The sequence below is a fragment of the Gymnodraco acuticeps genome, unplaced genomic scaffold, assembly GCF_902827175.1.
Source record: "Gymnodraco acuticeps unplaced genomic scaffold, fGymAcu1.1, whole genome shotgun sequence".
NCBI classification, from domain to species: Eukaryota; Metazoa; Chordata; class Actinopteri; order Perciformes; family Bathydraconidae; genus Gymnodraco; species Gymnodraco acuticeps.
The window spans coordinates 3648697-3668606 of NW_022989799.1; the positions used below are offsets into that span (position 1 = coordinate 3648697).

The following is a 19910-nucleotide window of genomic DNA, read 5'->3' on the forward strand; positions in this document are numbered from 1 at the left end:
TATGTGTATTACTATTGCAACAATCCAACTGGGGAACTGTCCTTTCTCCTTTTGAGCTTTTTTCTGGTGTTTAGTGGTGTTAAAAGGAAGTTGCATTAACGCATTATTATCGCATTACCTTTGACAGCCATAGATTATACATTATATAACTTATTTGATCAGGTTCACAAGCACATCAACAATGCATGTGTTTGATGAAGGATCTGGAGATTATGGTAAATACACCAAATATTGCAGGTCATGGAGCAACCGTCTCCATATCCAGTGCCAATGTACGCTTCCAGTCCTCATAGACCAATTTGCTTTACAATGTTAACATAGAACTTTACAAATATATAAAATTAGACTACAATGTAGTTCTATTTATGATCTTCACAATATACCTAATTTCTCTTGTGCTGCATGTCCTGAGTTTGTTGAGCAATCAGAGGCTGCGTCTGGTCTGAACTCAACATGACCAGATGTCCTTGTGCAGAGTTTCTAACCTTAAATTGCCCCCGTCAAGTACCGTATTGTGTAAATGTATGTTAGTGTCTGTAAATGTAACATTAGACCTGCTAAAGTTCAGCATGTTAACATTGTCTTTGTTAGCATCCACTCACATTAGCATCTGCTAACAATGGTATTTAGCTCAAAGCATCGCCTCTCCTTATAAAGCTCTTAGCATAGCTGTCTTGTCAGCTTGGTTATTTTTGTCAGTTTGTTGGAGATAAGTATTCCTCTAGCTTTCATCAAACATCATGAAACTAATTGCATACTTATCAAAACCCTTGATGCATCTTTCAGCTGTTCTGTACATATTGAAAAAAGCTTCTGGAGCTACTGCTGCCTGAGAAGATGGATATTCCATTACAGCAGAATGTCCCTGCAGTTGGACTTTCTGACCCTTTGCAATCACTGTGTGGTCACATGGGTGGTGCCTCCATCTCTGCAGCCCACAGTTATGAATGAGTAAAAGAAGCTCTGCAGAGGGTCCTGGAGATTTGGGATGTCAGGATACATTTGAAACGGGTCAGAGAAACGCTTTATTGCCTGCTGGCACCATACTATTTTCAGTTTGTTATTCATCAAGAATGTGGGTGGAAAACACGATACAGCAGCTTTCAGATTTGTATTATGTAAGAAGACGAATACTTTTTATTTTATTTTGGGGTGTACTGTCCCGTTAAGGTAGTCAAGACTTTTGTCAAGATAAGGTGTAGGTGTCAAAAAGAGCGTGAATACAAATAATGTTTCCTTTTTTACTTTTCCTCATGGGTGAAAAGCCATATTTACCTGGTGGATTTCCTTTTCATGTGATTGATAGCTGGCCTTGTCCAGGTTTTTCGCATTAAACATCGGCTGGAACAGAGTATCCTCCACTGCCAGCTCACCTCAGTGGGGGTGCATTTACCGTACTTAGGCGCAAAGAGATTGATGTACACTTCCACTTTTCACTCAGAGTTTCAAATGCCTTCACTCAGTCCCTGTTCTCCCTCAATGGGCCGTGTTCTCTCCCTTCACTGTGAGCTGCAGTGGGTTTGGGACTTAGCTGTGTCTTCTGCTGTCACAAGCACTTTAGGTGGCCCCTTTATTCCATAGAGTAAAGACTCAGACTCTCCGCGTTGAAACGGAGAGCGTCATTTTTCATGTCAGAGCTGCCAAGCACAGGTGACAGGGAAGTCTGTAAGCTATGCGGATGACACACAAATGTACGTAACAATTTCACCAGGAGACTATGCTCCAATTCAAACACTGAGTAAGTGCATTGAACAAATCAATGACTGGATGTGTCAGAACTTTCTCCAATTAAACAAAGATAAAACTGAGGTAATGGTTTTTGGAGCCAAGGCAGAACGTATAAAAGTTAGCGCTGAGCTTCAGTGTGCAATGTTCAAAACAACAGATAGAGCCAGAAATCTAGGTGTAGTCATGGACTCTGACCTGAGTTTCAACAGTCACATTAAAACAGTTACTAAATCAGCCTACTATCACCTAAAGAATATATCTAGGATTAAAAGACTAATGTCACAGCAGGATTTGAAAAAACTTGTCCATGCTTTTATCTTCAGTAGACTCGACTACTGCAATGGTGTCTTCACAGGTCTCACTAAAAAATCTATTAGGAAGCTGCAGCTGATTCAGAACGCTGCTGCTCGAGTCCTCACTAACACTAAGAAAGTGGATCACATCACTCCTGTTCTGAAGTCTTTACACTGGCTTCCTGTGTGTCAAAGAATAGATTTCAAAATACCGCTGCTGGTTTATAAAGCACTGAATGGTTTAGGCCCAAAATACATTTCTGACCTCCTGCTAAATGATGAACCATCCAGATCTCTCAGGTCTTCAGGGACTGGTCAGCTTTCTGTTCCCAGAGTCGGAACTAAACATGGTAAAGCAGCGTTCAGTTATTATGCTCCAAATATCTGGAACAAACTCCCAGAAACCTGCAGGTCCGCTGCAACTCTGACTACTTTTAAATCCAGGCTGAAGACTTTTCTTTTTGTCGCTGCTTTTAATTGAACTATTCATATCTTAGACTGCACTGTAACTTTTATCCATGTACTTTTTCTTTTAATGTTTATTTTATTATCTTTTCTTTTTAATGACTGATTTTAAATGCCATTTTCTTAATCTCTTTTATTTTTTGTAAAGCACTTTGAATTGCCTTGTGTTGAAAGGTGCTATATAAATAAACTTGTCTTGCCTTGCCTTGTAAGAAGTCGCCACATGTGTCACAGCCGACAAGTCTTCCTCGACAGCTGCTGACAGGCATATACTCAAAATACTTCCCACCACTCCAAGATCGAAAGACGTCAACGCCAAAAGGCAGTTTTAATAGTGTACTGATACTATAAATCATCACCATTTCCTAATCAGGCATATTTAGTTAATTGTTTATCAATCAATCAATGGAAATACTGTATTAATCCCAGGGGGAAATTAAGTTTCTTGCCGTGGCACCATATTAGAATAAAAATAGGCTCAGGCTTATTGTGAAGACATGGTGAAGTTCTCGGTCATGTTTTCAAAAGCACATTAACATAGACTTCTAAGTAAGGTGGTCCGTCTGACTCCTAGCTAACGCCGTTAGCTTGTCCATTCCATTAGCCAGTGACCTTACATTGCCCATGATGAGAGAGGGGAGCAATGGGCTTTATCTAATTTTCTCCATACATCTGGACCCATCTCACCTCCTTTTCTCTTTTGTTAACCCATGCACCCTCTGTGTCCTTCTCTAGATTGCAGTGCTGATAGCAGTGTTCAGACCACTTTGCTAGCAGGCTTTAGCGTGATTAGCTTCTCCCTGGTATAAACAAGTCAGCCATGTGGTTGCTGCGCAACAGCGACATGGATGCATCACAGCAACAACTCAACAATGAAAAAAATAAATAAAATGGGCATAGCTTAATAAGTTATCCACAGAAAATTAAGATAAGATTAATTAAGAAAGCTAAAAGTTGAAATAAGTACAAATCTAGCAAGACCAACTGCATCAGACTGTACGGTTGGCGCATGCCCACTGAATCTAAAATATGAAGTAGCAGGAGATAAGAAACTAGAGATTGCGACACAGAAATGTGTGTATGTATCAGTGGCGAACCGTCAGGGCCTTCAAGGTATTCAGAGAACCCAAAGAAAAAAATCGATTTAATTATATAATTAAAATGTGAATAAATGAGAATGGTATCTGTGTTGTTGATCTGTAATATTACAGTGTTACGTTGATTTGTTTGTCCTTCTTGGTCCATGCACTACGCATTTCAGTGGTTTTGTGTTAGAAAATAAATGCAACCAATCAGATATTGTTCTGGGTCTCTGGGTAGAATATCCTTTGCGTGGCGGCAGGTGTGTTTGTGTCTACAGAAGGTCCAGTTGTGATAGACACAGTTCGCCACTGGTGTGTATGTATGCGTGTGTGTGTGTGTGTTTAACAATCTGAGTTGCACAAAAAACTCTGGTTTATTGAGTCATCCCTTTTCCAAACAAATACAATTATACAGCTTAAATATGAACATTGATAGTTAGGACCAATATACAAAATTACTCAAGCTCAAATCACCACACAGATGTGTTAAATATTAAATATGACACTTGTGAGGTGGGGGCCATTGGGGGGGCCAGCGGTTGCATCAGTGTGGTCGCACTGCTACTGACCTCCGATGGAAATACCTGTGTCTTAAGCAGCAGAATCCTCCTGTATGTTCCCAGCAGTAGCTAACTGCTCGCTGCCAGGTGTTGTGCAGGTGCAGTTTTCCCTGAGAACAGCTGCGTGCTGCTGCAGCTGAAAAGAGAGCAACACCATGAGAGTGAACAGTAAACAGAGAATATGTGAAACAATGAGCCACAGCTCACATAAACAGCTCCATAAAGCCATGGCAGCTGCAGCTACTGCTGATCAATCTCTATGAGTTCATCACCAGGGTTAGGAGGGTTACCGTATGTGGCGACTCAATTTCCAGTTCAGTTTGAGTCGCAGAAAAGCTACGCTTGGCTATAAACTGTGACGCGTTTACAAAGAGAAAGCCCATACTGAAGCAAGATAGTTTTACGATATTTAATTAAAATAATCAAAACACAGTAACTATGGAGAAAACGGTCAACAGAAAAAATGACAGCACAAGCTCACCCTCTGTCATCCGCACTCGACATGAAACAGATGACTTATATACACAAACCACACCCATGTGACAATTACCGGAAGTGCTCAACAAACAAATAAAAGTGACGTAAACAAATAATAATAATACAAATAATGAACTTGGGCTAAGTAGCATTATGGCACCTACACCGTACTTTGAAAATGTATTCCGTACAATTACAATTCACATGTTAAAATATGTAATCAGTAACCTAATATGAATATCAAAATATAAAAGTTATGTAACCTGATTACTTTCTGTTACTTTTGGATTACCTCAATATCAAATGCAATGCAGATAAATACAAGAGAAAATCAATATCAATAACATGTTTTACATCAAAGTGGACCTATCATGCTATATTTGAATAATATATTGTAGGGCTATACCTATATAAAACATGTCTGTGAACAGATCCTGCATTTTAGCCACGCCTCATTTCACTCTATTTGCTCTTTCCAGCCCTGTTTTAGCAAGGGCTGATTCTGTGACGTAGCTTTAATGCAAATGAGCTGCAGCTGACCACGCCCCCCTGCAGGAGAGGGGAGCGTGCTTTGAGATCAGCTGTTGGGCTGTCAGAAGAGGGGGAGAAAAAGAGATCTCCGTCCTCCGTGTTTTATTCTTATATGATTATATAGAGTCATTATTCATTTGTTTTAAAGCTCAATAAATAACAAAGAAGACCTTTGACCGGCACTTTTCTAATTTTGTCCGGAAGATTTAAACTTTAACGGACATGTTGACCGACGAAAACAAATCTAACTTAAACTCTGCCGCACGGTCCCCTCGTTCCTTGGAAGAGGCGGAGAGGTGGGTGTTTGTTATCTGCTGGTGGACTATCGGAGAGAATTACAGCGAGGGAGGGATTACATTGAATAACAGCAGCAGGAGCAAACGCTTGCCTCGGGGAGGGAGAAAAAGAGCCACAGCGGAGAATAAACAGAAGGGCAACCATGCGCGGGAAGTCTTTTTCGCTGCTTTTGTGGCAGACTACAGCGCCACTTACAGGCCTGGCATATGTACTACAGCGCACTACAGCGCTTTCGAGCATCAATGGCCGGCCGTGGCCCAACCTTTCATTCCCCTGATAGATGGAGAGTTGCCCATATAGGCGGAGCACCCCTTTTCTGATGTCAGAAAAATTAACGTCTGTATCAGCTCCGTTGCAGCCCCGTTTTTAGAGATTTGGGTATGGAGGAAAAGAGAGAGGGTTGTGTTTTCTGACACTTGGTGGGTTCCCTGACACACCGGGGACACATATTCATGTATAAAAGACGTACAAAAGTGCATTTTGCATGATAGACAACAGAACAATGTGACCTTAGAAAAGAAGAAACCAATATATTTAGTATGCTATTATTATTACTATTACATTGCATTTAGCTGACGCTTTTATCCAAAGCGACTTACAATAAGTGCGTTCGACCAACAAAATACAACCTTGAAGAAAACAGAATCATATAAGTACATCAGGTTTCATAGAGCAAAAACATTTCAAGTGCTACTCAACTGGCTTTAGATAAGCCAGTCCTTTATTAGTATATAAGTGCTTTGTTAGTAATTCTATCGCTCGAAGTGGAGTCGAAAGAGATGAGTTTTCAGTCTGCGCCGGAAGATGTGCAAGCTATCTGCTGTCCTGATGTCAATGGGGAGCTCATTCCACCATTTTGGAGCCAGGATAGCAAACCCACGTGTTTTTGCTGATGGGAACTTGGGTCCCCCTCGCAGCGAGGGCGCAACGAGTCGTTTGGCTGATGCAGAGCGGAGTGCACGTGCTGGGGTGTACGGTTTAACCATGTCCTGGATGTAGGAAGGGCCAGATCCATTCGCAGCATGGTACGCAAGTACCAGTGTCTTGAAGTGGATTCTAGCAGTTACCGGAAGCCAGTGAAGGGAGCGGAGGAGCGGAGTGGTGTGGGAGAATTTAGGAAGGTTGAAGACCAGATGAGCCGCTGCATTCTGGATGAGCTGCAGAGGTCGGATGGCACATGCAGGTAGACCAGCCAGGAGGGAGTTGCAGTAGTCTAGGCGTGAGATGACAAGAGTCTGGACCAGAACCTGTGTTGCATTCTCGGTCAGGAGGGGACGTATCTTCCTGATGTTGTAAAGAGTGTATCTGCAGCAGCGGGTTGTAGCAGCTATGTTTGCAGTGAAGGACAGTTTGTATGCAAAATAAATCAACAAATGAAATGCAAACACAAGGTTTATGAAAACAACCACAGTCCAAATCAAAGTATCTGTGGGTTTACTAAATACTGTAGCTGATTCTGACATAATCTAAAACCATTGTTAGCACTTAGTGGCAAAGTGCTACTGTTCTGATTATCAAATGTATGAGTTGACTATGAAACCGTAGCCTTATATAACAGGCTGCTTTTTGGAGTGGCTGGGAATGACAATATATTGTAATAGTAGCATACATTTGAGATATTTAGGGACAATTGGTCAATGGTTGAGTCTGCCCATTGTCTTTATATGTAGTTCACAATGGCATGGCGACCAAAAGTTGTGGGGAAGTCTTAGGGCCCGTGTCCACATTGCGCCTCTTTCTGAGAGCAAGCATATTTTTTTATTGATTGTTAAAGAACAGAGATCCAGCCAACTTTCCTAAGCGCCGGTGAAGTCACTGTAGTAAATTGGTGGAGAGCTTGTTTTTGACGGTGTCTTAAAGATGGAACCTATTATAACAAGACCAAAAAAACATTTGTTGGAGGAGATCGTTTGGCGTAAACTATGCCAAACACATATATAGAAGCACAAACATAAAATAAAATCATCCGGGGGCTAGGCTAGTCTGTCATACATCAGTGCTGTCAGCTCCTTCCTGCCATGTGGACACAGGCCCTTAGAGTTCTTTAGCCTCCATCGAGACAACCTAAAGGTGTTTATTGTTTAACTTGATGTTATGATCTTTGGAAGGAGTCAATCATTACCTATAAATACATCCAATAGTAAGATGTGTACAAAACCTAGATATGCCTTATTAGAAAATAAATGTTCCTGAGGTCATGTGGGACCCTTCCTGTCCAGCAGTGGGGGTGCAGGTGTTGTTGACGGAGCCCTTGGCTCTGCTGTGGCTCTTATTTAGCATTTATTCATTGATCTAATTTCCTCCCGGGGCCTTTGACTGTTTCTTGCTGCTCCTCCTTTACCCAATCACTACTAACAGGACGGCTCATGCAGGTTTGGGCTGGAGCCCAGATTGTCTGCGGCTCCACTGGGACGCAGGCGGGCCCCAGCAGACACAATCTGGGATAATTACAGGACTGCTTCAGGAGATGTGTAATCGCACAAGGACACAAACACACATTTAAATTGCACTCGCAGTGCCTTCAGGGGATCTCTGCCAAATCATCCCACCTCCCCACACACACTTTCTACCTCATCCCAGGGGGGCACATAAGTACACGCTCTCCCTTCGACAGAGGGAACTTCAAGGAGCTCTGAAACTAGCTTTGGCAGCTCTCGCAGCACTTCAAGCAGCACCAGCCCAGCTCCCCCTTAACACATCCACCTGCACCCCATACTCATCTTCCCGCTCTCCATCAGTCCCTGCCCACCGCTGTACTGCCGCTATGCAGCATCCGATGTCTTTACAGCCTCAAAGTCATCTCTGATCTCTATTTCTATCTTTTCCTCCAACAAGGCTCATTTTATCATTGATTTGAGCAACGCCCCAGTTGTCACACCGCATCTACTGTTTGTGTGTGCATTAAAAGGCAGAACAACACACAGTTAGGCCTTGTTTTCCCTCGCCTCACCTCATCTTACCTTACACCATTATAATTTAGATTAGACGTCTCTGTTGATTGTTCAGCAAGTGTGAGCGGCGTTAAATAAACTATTAATTGAGCAAATAACTTGGCTAAGGATGTGACCTAGATCTGAGGTTACGTCCAACTGTCAGCTTATAGATGCTTTACATAGGATTTCCTCATTAGTGTGCCACTGTGAAATGAGTTGTGATGGCAAACGCTGGCAGAAAAAAAAAGAAGATCCAATTTAAATGTTCCTGTGCTCATTTCCCCACATGTTGGAATGCTTCCGGTAGACTGGTTATTACTTATGAATCAAAAACAGTGGGGAGCCGATATAATGAATATGCCAATAGAAGACAGCTTAGAACGGCTTTTGAATTTAGCTCTGTAAGCATATGCTTAAATTGTTGAAATACTTTCTCTGACGGTGGTTTCCTTACAAAAAATACTAAAACATGGGTTTCCTACTTACCGCCTGACAAAAGGTCCACTCCGGCCCACTTGAAAATTGCCGAAAGTTATTCCTATCTGTCAACTAGGGTTGCATTGTCCTAATTGGAGTAGCATCTCCTCTACTGGATACGTTATCATTAATCCCACGTGTTTACATACAGTCTATTCATTATAATACTGTCAAGCTCAGGCTACTATTAATGCAGATATGGAACGTGAGAAAATATTTGTCCAAAGGTGGATACAGAGTTTTGGGTATTCCAGGAAGAAACCTTTTTCTTACAGAGCTATAATATTTGATGCCGCTTTCACTTTTTTTGTGCCTCTATATTTCCATGCTTTAATGTTCAAAAGCTCTTTATTTTTCTCATACTGCCTGCTCTGCAGCACCTCTTTTCCCCCTCTGTCTGAAACCAGAGCCCAGTCTGCTCTGATTGGTTAGTTGGCCGGCTCAGTGGTGATTGGTTAACCGCTTAGAGATGTCCCGCCCCTTAGCCTATCAAGTACAATATGTTGGAGCGCTAGCCAATAGAAGCGCGAGTGTTACATAGTGATGTCACTGCCTGCTTAGTTACTTACTGTTTGAATAGCAACATCTTATGGCCAGAAAGAACAATGGTTTGACTGTTAGAATCAGTTTTCTAGAGATATACAGACCTCTGGGTCCAAATGTCAAAGCCAGTGTGTGATTTCCATAAACTTGCATTATTTATATAATGTTTAACGTTGGCTGACATCGCTTGTTTCAAAAATGTAAAATCGAAAAAAAAGTAGAAGCCAGCTCAACTTTGATTTGTAGTGCATCACATGAAGGTGCACCTAAACACTGCACAGCTATTATCAGGATAAGAATCTGAATACTTAATATTGTCCTGAGGTGAAGTTGGGTTTTGTGACTTTTGCCATATGATAATAATAACATAAAAATATCTATAAAAACCCAATAATTTTAAATATACAATAAAAGATAAATAAATCAGAATAACTATTTATATACACTATTTAAAGTAAGTGCACAATGTACAATATATAACAACAATAACTATTTAAAATATACACTCAGTGGTGAATTAGTAATAATACTAGTATTATTGTAATGTTATAAATATGATAGATATAGTATGTGCTATAAGTTTACATAAGTGTGTGCTGATTTTACGCTGTCAATAATACTCCAAGTCATTTTACTTTAGTGACATCAAATGTGCAAAATCCCAAAATAATGTTTGGCTTTAAACTCTCACAGGCGTAATTTAAGATACTTTTCTTTGGGTGTGCAGTGTGGTTAATTCACGCATCTTTGACATCTATCCTAAGTGATGTAAGAGGGAGTTTGACATGACAGAAGCGTTGGCTTTTCAAATGCGACACATTGATCAGGTTTCTGGGGTATTCCAGTGGCTGCTGTGTTAACTGAGTGTTCGTCGTGCTGCTCACTGATCCAATCACTGGCTGGAATGTTCCCAGATTTCCTGCTAACAGGACATCAGGTGAAAGCACACAGACACTTTGAAAAGTAAAATACCAAAATGGAACTTTGTTTATATGTCTCATCTTAACATGCACACTGTAACCATGTCCGTTTCTTAATTTGATCTTTCTTATTTTATGAATGTGTTAGTTTTAAACAAAAATGGTTAACTGTTGTTTGTGCTGTCTATTTGTTAGTATTTGTGAGTATTTGCGAGCAGCATGCATCTTTACGTACATGCTGATGGACAAGCTGTTTTAATGGTATGTCATTTGACGGTTTTGTGGGCCCTCCACTGAAAATCTTCTTTGCAGATTTGCTCTGGTACCGGGTCTGAGTTAAGGCAACAAAAATCAACTAGGATACAACTATAGATTCATGACTTTTACTTGACAGGAAGGAGATCAAAATCATAATCTGAAATCGGTCAAATGAATGTAGTGGAGTAAAAAGTAAAATACTTCCCTCTAATATGTAGCAGAGTCGCAGTATGAAGTAGCATCAAATGGAAATACTTCAACAACAACTACCTTGAATTTGTACTTTAGTACATCAGGGCCCAGGAGTTCAACACTTTTAATCCCTATCTGATCGGATCAGATTTGGATTTTGGGGAGTTCAAAACCAAAAAACAGGATTAGGATCACTTTGATATCCGATCAGATCAGGAAATCCAATCCAAGCTTTAATCTGGATCAAATCTTCAAAACGGGTAGTTCAAATCGACAACACAGGATTGGGATCAGTTTGATCCCAAACAACTGGATTATCCTGATCCCACCAGAGGGGTGGATTTCCAGTGGATTACCAGAGCAAAATGTACTATACCATTTATTTAAAAATGTGTTTCAATATAAATAAAATGACAACGTTTGTTAACTGAAATAATACACAATTTGTAGCCTTCATGGGAAATCAATTTTATTTTTAATTTTCTGGTCACGTTTGTGGTGGCTTATTTTGTTTTCAAATGTTGATGACGTAAATGTGTATGCTCATAAAAGTATCACAACAAAGATTGTCAATCACAAATGTAATTTAGATTAAAGAAAAAATATCTTCAACAAAAATAAAGTCCATCATCTGTCATCACCTTTCCAAAGTAATTGCGGACAATAGATGTCTCTGCAACGTGGTCTCTTGTCTTCCTTGTATTATTTTTCATGTCCACTAGATGGCGATCGGTAGGATTAAAGCACTGATATTCAGGATCTAGTAATCTTGAAAAGTCGTAATCTGGATCATCAGGGTGATCCTATCCTGCATTGCTTTGAACTACAGGGACAAAATCTGGCCGACTTGTCTGATCCTGGATCACAAAAGATGGGATTTCAAAATCTGATCGGATCTGATTGAGATTACAAGTTTTGAACTCCTGGGCCCAGTTGAGTGAATTATAGTACATGGTTACATTCCACCACTAGTCATTTTGACTTCAGTATTTGAATGTCACTCTTCTGAGATGGAAACCTGCTGTTTTTGTTGATTTCCCATCTGTTGGCCTGGTGGATAATCTGCTTTTGGATTTACCATACTAAAAATGTTAAACTGATGGCAATAGTTTTGAAGAACTCCGATCAAACCTACTGTGTCACACTTCCCTGAAATTGTAATTATTTATGCCTCAGAATTGCATCTATTGTCTGAAAAATGGAATTAAACCTCCCCCACCTTTACCGTCTCCCTTAATTTGAGAACCTTTGCTCTTCCCTTTTTTCCATTTTACAAACACATTCTCTTTCTGTATGTTCTTGGCACTAATGAAGCTCTGAAGCGTGTGGACTCGGCATTAGTGATTGACTTCCCACCTGTGCATTGCTCTCTGTAACTAGCTCAAGGACACTTCCAATTAGCATCCAGGCTTTGGTACGCTAGCTGGGCTCCCTAGGCCTACCAGGGCTTGGAGCATTTGATTGTCAGTAACTTATGAACACACTGACTGCGTGGAGAGAAGCCTCAGTGCATTTCAATTTTCCTCCCTCCTTTTTCTCCCGCTTGTAACTCTCATCTCTCCAATCTTTCGACAAACTGGCAAAGCCTTTAAACAAAGTTAGATCAGTTCCCCCATTCGAACATTATTCATGAATATTAAAACAAGGACGAGAGGAGATATACATACAGCGCATTTCGGAACACAGTCATGCGCCGGTAGTCGTCAACGTGACTATCATAATGATTTATATTCAGATTTGTTATTCCCGGTGCACACCTCGTGTCCTCTAACTCAACTGATAAGGAACTGCTCAGTATCCGTCGGTATAACCTCGCCGTAATGCTCTTATCCCAAACAACATTGATGATTCAATGGCACTTTTTGAACCTGTCTTTCCATTCATTGTCTTTAAGTGTAGGATGAGACAAAGCAGTCAGGTCTTGAAGGGAAACGTCTTTGGAGACACCCTTGCAGTGACATTGATGATGAGTTTGCGAGAGGCAGCTCTTCCGGAACATCTTTTTTCTTTGACTTACAGCAGTTCATTCGTTTTTCAGACGCTGTACCGTAAGCCAAAGTTCAGAAAAGTCAAATAAATAACTCTATGTACCTTGTTTCACCTCGTCACAGGTCGGGGTCGTGCTGCACTACTCGTCTCTGTCGACAATGCTGTGGCTCGGGGTGACTGCCAGGAACCTTTACAAGCAGGTGACCAAGAAACCTCCGCAGAGCCAGGATGGTGACCCGCCCCCGCCCCCTAAACAACCCCTATTGAGGTAATGTCTTCACGACCCCTCTCAACCCTCACTGCCATGACACGGACATAAACTGCTGTGTGCATATGTTTTTGTGCCTGTATTTTTTTATATTTCTTGATGCTAGTTGCGTGTGTCTTGAGAGGCCAAGGACTGGTTCACTGTGCAATTATTTGCTTCCCTATTTCCTTCAGTACATCACCTGGCTTACGGCCCGTCTACACTACAGGCATCGAAAAATGCTTAGCATCAGCCAATCAAATCCCGTTTATGCAAATCCCGCCAGTACAAGCGCTAGCCAATCAAACCGCGTGCAAGCTGGGAGAGCCAGACCGCAGCTCATTTCCTCATATTCCAAACGAGAAATTACGGTAGCAAATCACCCGGTTCTTTACGACCAGAACTATTTACCGGGATACAAACCGGAGGAACCAGGCATGGAGGGAGGTGGCAGAGACAGTGGGTGAAACTGGTAGGTTTTCGTCTGTTTAGGGATTTTATATCCAGTTTACTTCGTTTTAACATTGCTATTGCTTTGTATGTCGGGGGCGGGAGATTCATGTGATTGGTTGTTGGTCGCCTTGGGCGCGAGAAATCGCCAAGCCTCAGACACGCCCAGCTTCAAGATTTTTTGATGCCTGTAGTGTAGACGGGCCGTTAGACTCTGAGATGCAGGTGCCAGATATGATGGGATATGGACTGCATTTATATATATATATATATTCATCATATATCTCCTCCCCCTGGGCAAAATCCTCCGTCACCATGAGGTTAATTTTCACTGCTACGCCGATGACACACAGGTCTACATTTCCTCTAAACCCACCGCTGCCCTCCCCCCAACCTCCCTCACCACCTGCCTTGAGGACATCAGGAGCTGGATGAGCAGGAACCTCCTGAAGCTTAGTATATATATATATATATATATATTTATATTTATATATATATATATATTTATATTTATATATATATTTATATATATATATATATATATATATGCGCTTTTGCAGTCTTTGTGACACCTACAAGTCAACATTCACCCATTCACACACATTAAAGCAGAGGCTGCCATACAACTGGCCAGATAAACTAACATTCACACATCATGGGCCACTGAAAGCAATTTAGGGTTAGGGTTAGGCCATTGGAAGCAATTTGGGGTATCTAAGGACACAAAGACATGTGGGGATCGATACACTGACCTTTCAGTTTGTAGACTACCCCGGAGCCACAGCCGTCCTAAAATCATTCCTGTCCCACCTTGTACTTATGATTCGAAGCATTGAGGAAATAAGGATTCAAATAAAAATAAAAATACTCTATAAGCACACAAAATTCTGAAAATAAATGGCCACTGTGACCAATTATGTTTAAGAATATTTGATATCATTGAATTGTTGATGCATTAAAGGTGGGGTAGGTAAGTTTGAGAAACCGGCTTGAGATACACTTTTTGTTATATTCCATGGAATGCTCTTAACATCCCGATAGCAATGAATATCTTAAGTGCTTTGACAAAAAATCCACATCTGTGGAAGCCGTAGTACTGTAAAAAGCACGGCCAATAATTTTAGCCGGCCCGGCTAAAATAACTGGATGGCCTACCTGCCTGTCAGCCTTCCATCTGTGCACAAACTTATCTCATGCCCTCATTGGTCATGTGTGTGTTGGAGGAGGGGCTCTGTAAGGAAGTGGCAGATTTTTTCCGGCTGTGTATTTTCAAATTCTAGCGCACTCGAGCTGGTTTCTCCAAAATTACCTACCCCACCTTTAATGTAAGAATAGCATTTTGATCACGGTTTTTGCTACCTACTACAGTGGTTAGGGCCTTCTCAAATGATTCACCCTGGGGGGGTGTGAAGCTGACAATTGAGCGGCCCAGACCAAGCAAGGAGGCAGAGGCAGCACGTCCCAAATATAACCCGGTGTGGACATTTATTACAGCATGAACACAATACACACAGCCTCAATCCTGCTGCTGCTGTTCACGTGGGCACAGCCTGCAGCCACCAGCATGTCACACACACTACCAGCCTCTCTAACAGCAAACCCCCAGAGCCTAAATGCCCAACCCAATCAACCCAACAGGACACAGGTGAGGGGGGAGGAGACAATACAGGGCACCAGGTGCACACAATCAACGACAGACATGGGGAAAGGGAACACTTTTCAACAACAAAAAACTAAACAACCCGTAACGGAGGCCGAGATCTATGAGCCCAGAGATCACCTCCGTGACAGGGGGTTACAAAATAATGAATGGGGGGAAGAAAAAAAAAAAATGATGCAATTAAAGATAATTAGCTACACCCTTCTTGCATGTTTTATGAAAATTGGGCCAGTAGTTATTTGATTTGTTATTTTGGGATTTTACATTTTTCCTGTTGACAGCCAAACCAGACAAACTTGTACCTATGTCATCAATCATACGTTAAATAAATATAATTAGTAATTGGTAAAAAAAAACTCACATAGATCAATTTTTGTATGGGGTCACAAGACAAGATCTTTAACAATGCAACTCATTTACAGATTACGGATTCATATATTCATACCGATTAGTTTTGGTTTCTAATAACACATTTTAAAATGGATGTGGGGTTAATTGAAGGTATTGTATTCAGTCATGTTGATGTGTGTGTGTGTTTGTGAATACAGGTGTGTGTATTTGAGCGTTTGCCTGTTGATTTATGCTACTTTCTCTATGTTAATGTATTTTTCTTTGGTGTTTGCCTGCTCATGTTTTCTTTAGATGACAACAAAAGCTTTTCACAGATGAGTTATTGCATGCTTTATCTGTGGGGACATCCACAGCTAGTTTGCATTATTTCAAGCCTGTGGCTTTGTTCACTTTGCAGTAAAAAGCAGTCAGGTCTTCCTATTTGTACCGCTTTGGCTCTCCTTGTGGATTTCCCCCACATTTGCTCATGTTAAGAAACAACATCTTTAATCTGAGTCACTGTCAGCCGTGAGGAAAGAAGTCTGTGCTGTTAAGGGTAATGATTCTCTTAATGTGAAAATGAGTCTGAGAAATGCCAGAGATAAGAGGAGCCAATTGAATTATTTTGAATCGCTTAAACTTATCATATGTGGCATTCTAGCTCCATCTCACCTGTTGAAGGTTAATTTCAGGCTGAAAACGCCTACTATTTTAGGGTTCTCATTAAGTCCAATGAGTGTGGAAATCAAGACATTGACACAGTTAGGTTAGAAGTCTAACTAGCGACAGCTTAAAGTGGACCTATCATGCTATATTTGAAACATATATTGTAGGGCCATAGAGTGGCGAAGTCCCTCCCCTTCCAGGGGACCTCCATGGGACCTTATTTCGGAAAAATTATGTATTGAAGTCAATGGAGAGAGAAAGATTATCTTTTGATCCCGTTTGAATTGTGCCACGAATTACCCATATGATGTTTGTCAATTTAAAAGATAATTTTGCAAGTCAAAAAAAAAAAATGTGTCGTAAAACTGTGAAGTTACACATTTTTGTATGTGAACCGCTTAATGAACTACATCGCTGGTCTCGCAGACTCTCACAACAACACACGTCACCAGTCACTACTGTCTTGTCAAAAAAGTGATTGACTACCCTCACTATCACCACAATGAAACACGTCCAGAAGAATGTCAGCTGCCTGCCTGCCTGCCTTCCTTTGATTCTCTCTGAACTGCCTAATCTTTTTAATGTTTAATGTAAACCATTTGTGCAGATAGCATGAAGTAGAACAGATCGCCGGTGCTAATGTAGCGTTAGCGTTAGCATTTCTCCCCCGGGCTTAAATTGTGTATTATAGAATGATCACACCGGTGTGACAGTACTCTTCAAAGGGTTCACGAAATATGACTACTACTCTTACTGTTTAACATTTTGGGTTACTTGATGTTACTTCATGTTAAGGCTAATACAAATGACAAGGCTAAGACTGTAATGCTAACTAACGTGCTTGCTACTAGCTAGATAGCTAACTTGATCCAGCCAGCCACTCCTGGGGGGTATACTACGAAGCAGGATTTTCGTTTAGCAAGATAACTTCTGGGATTTCCGGTCCTACGAAGCTGGTTCACTTTTTAGCGGGCTAGATAACTTATTCTGAACGGCTAGCCTGCGCCGGAGCAGGATAGGTTCCAGGATAAGAGATCAACTGTGCGGAGTTCTTCTTCTTCTTTGCTTTAATGGCAAATCACTTCCACTTGGAGCATATCGCCACTATACTGTTGATTTATTTAATGTATAAACTGCCCATATTGTTCATGTAGAACAATGTTCACGTAAGCCTGCACATTGATTTTATTTTTTCATTGAATGTAACCGTTTTAATAAGGATACATCTATTCCAGGTTGAGGTAGAAACCATGGTGGAACAGCTGATAACAACAGTGTCCAGAGTTTAAAGCGATCAAGTCATATTACAGGATAAAGGTTCAACTGCCGTTGCAGTTCAAATCACTGACTGTGTGAACGTGAAAATGAATAGAATATCACCTCCCATCTTCAGAGCAATCTGACTATTATAACATTAGCGTGAAGAAAGCTTACTTAAATATCTGCCACAACATAAGTAACCGGATCAAAGTAACATTACGTAGCCTACAGTCCGCGGCACTGTGAGTGCAGACGTCGATGTGTCCCATTATCATTCATATCATATCACATCATAATGTCTCATATATTTCCATATCTGAGTCAGCTTCTTGAGCCGTATCTGGCCGTGCAACACTCACAGTGTCACATACTGTATGCAAGTATGATTTTCCAACACATTAAGTTGAAGAAACACTCAAGTCAAATGTAATTCAAGTCAGATCCACTCGTGTCTTGGACGGGGCAGTGATATCATAAACCTGTTAATGTACGCATTCAAACACTTTTTCTGTTACCAGCTGTATTCACCTTGCAGGTGCAGCTATGTGGCTTTGATCCTGGATAAAGTGTTTAAGCCATGGATGTTTAAAGTTTAACTTCTTCATATTTGACTAATATTATAGTTGACTTTTCATTCAGGAAGTATGACGCTGCGCTGTCAGTACGCTTCTCCATGATTGTGATTGGTCGAATGCTCCAGATACCACCCCTTTTATGTGAACGTGCACCTAACTAGATAGGACACGGCTGGCTTGAGCGAACAAGTTGATAGCCAGCGTTGTAGGACAGTTTAGCGAGAGCGGCTTTGTTTTGGATTAAGTCAACCGGATAACTCAAAACATATCCAGGATAGGTTGAACTAGATTCGTAGTATCCTTTCATCAGACGGGAAACGAAAGAACGAGCAAGACCCATTGCTGGTATGATAACAACCTGGTAATAAGCACACAGGCATCTTGTTAAAGTTATCTTATCTTAGCTATCTCTTATATTTAGCGGAGGAAAACAATTGTGACATCAGTTATGACATCACTTACGCAACTCTGGGATTTGTAGTCTTTCTAGTTGCGTTTTAAATAAAATTATATTTCAACAGTTTTACGACAAACTGTGACTTTTTTGACATGGAAATTATTTTTTTATTTGGCACAATTTAAACGGGATCGAAAGATATGTTTTCTCTCTCCATTGACTTCAATACTGTTAGGATCTGTCTGTGTTGTAGTTTTGTATGTCTGGTTATGGGTATTTTCATCCTTGTATATTGTCTGGTCCTTCTTCCTGTGTTTTTCCTCCCGTCGTTAGTTTCCCTGGTGTGTCTAGTTGTCTGATTGTTTTCACCTGTGGCCCTTGTGTTTCTCCTCCCCTGCCCGGCTGTGTCTCGTCTTGTGATTACCCCTTCCTGTATTTAGTCTTGTCTCTTCCTGTGTTCAGTGTCAGTTCGTCTTGTGTTGTGAGTAAACTGCGGTGAGTGTTCTGTTCTGTCTCTGAATATTGTAGCCTTAAAATAAAGGAATTATTTTCTCACTTAAATCTGCATTTGGGTCCTGCTTCCTGCACACCGTAACATTACTGTTAGGATATGTCTGTGTTGTAGTTTTGTATGTCTGGTTATGGGTATTTTCATCCTTGTATATTGTCTGGTCCTTCTTCCTGGGTTTTTCCTCCCGTCGTTAGTTTCCCTGGTGTGTCTAGTTGTCTGATTGTTTTCACCTGTGGCCCTTGTGTTTCTCCTCCCCTGCCCGGCTGTGTCTCGTCTTGTGATTACCCCTTCCTGTATTTAGTCTCTTCCTGTGTTCAGTGTCGGTTCGTCTTGTGTTGTGAGTAAACTGCGGTGAGTGTTCTGTTCTGTCTCTGAATATTGTAGCCTTGAAATAAAGGAATTATTTTGTCACTTAAATCTGCATTTGGGTCCTGCTTCCTGCACACCGTAACATTTACATAATTTTTCCGAAATAAGGTCCCATGGAACGGAAGTAGATGGGCGTGACTTCGCCACTCTATACCTATATGGTTTTGTGGCAGACTACAGCGCCACTTACAGGCCTGGTTTATGTGCTACAGCGTCTCCAGTGTTTTCGAGCGGTCTCTCATTCCCTTGATAGGCGGAGCACCCCTTTTCTGACGTCAGAAAAATTCAAATAATAATCAGCTCCGTTGCAGCCCCATTTTTAGAGATTTGGGTATGGAGGAAAAGAGAGAGGGTTGTGTTTTCTGACACTTGGTGAGTTCCCTGACACACCGGGGACACATATTCATGTATAAAAGATGTACAAAGTGCATTTTGCATGATAGGTCCCCTTTAAATATCGTTTTTTTTGCTCCTTTCCAGTCCTAAACAGCTGTGCTTGAACTTGGAGGTGTAAGTAAGAAAATGACAATCAAGCTATGATATAAAAAAAAAAATGGGAATTTTGTCCCATGTAACATAAACCTTGCTTATTCTTTGTGTTTCTACTCGTATAGTTTACAGATAAGAAAAACCTGGGCATTTGTCTAGTTAAAAAGCTTTGGTTTAGATCACTGCTGTTCACAAAGAAGCTGAGGATTAA

At 41.0% G+C, this 19910-nt stretch overlaps 1 protein-coding gene across 1 annotated transcript in view; it reads left to right on the plus strand.

Moving 5' to 3' along the window:
* LOC117550931 (adhesion G protein-coupled receptor A3) overlaps nt 1-19910 on the plus strand; it is a 422488-nt gene that overhangs the window by 378928 nt on the left and 23650 nt on the right. The window contains 1 exon segment of the mRNA XM_034223540.1: nt 12868-13013. Coding sequence (XP_034079431.1) covers nt 12868-13013 — 146 coding nt within the window.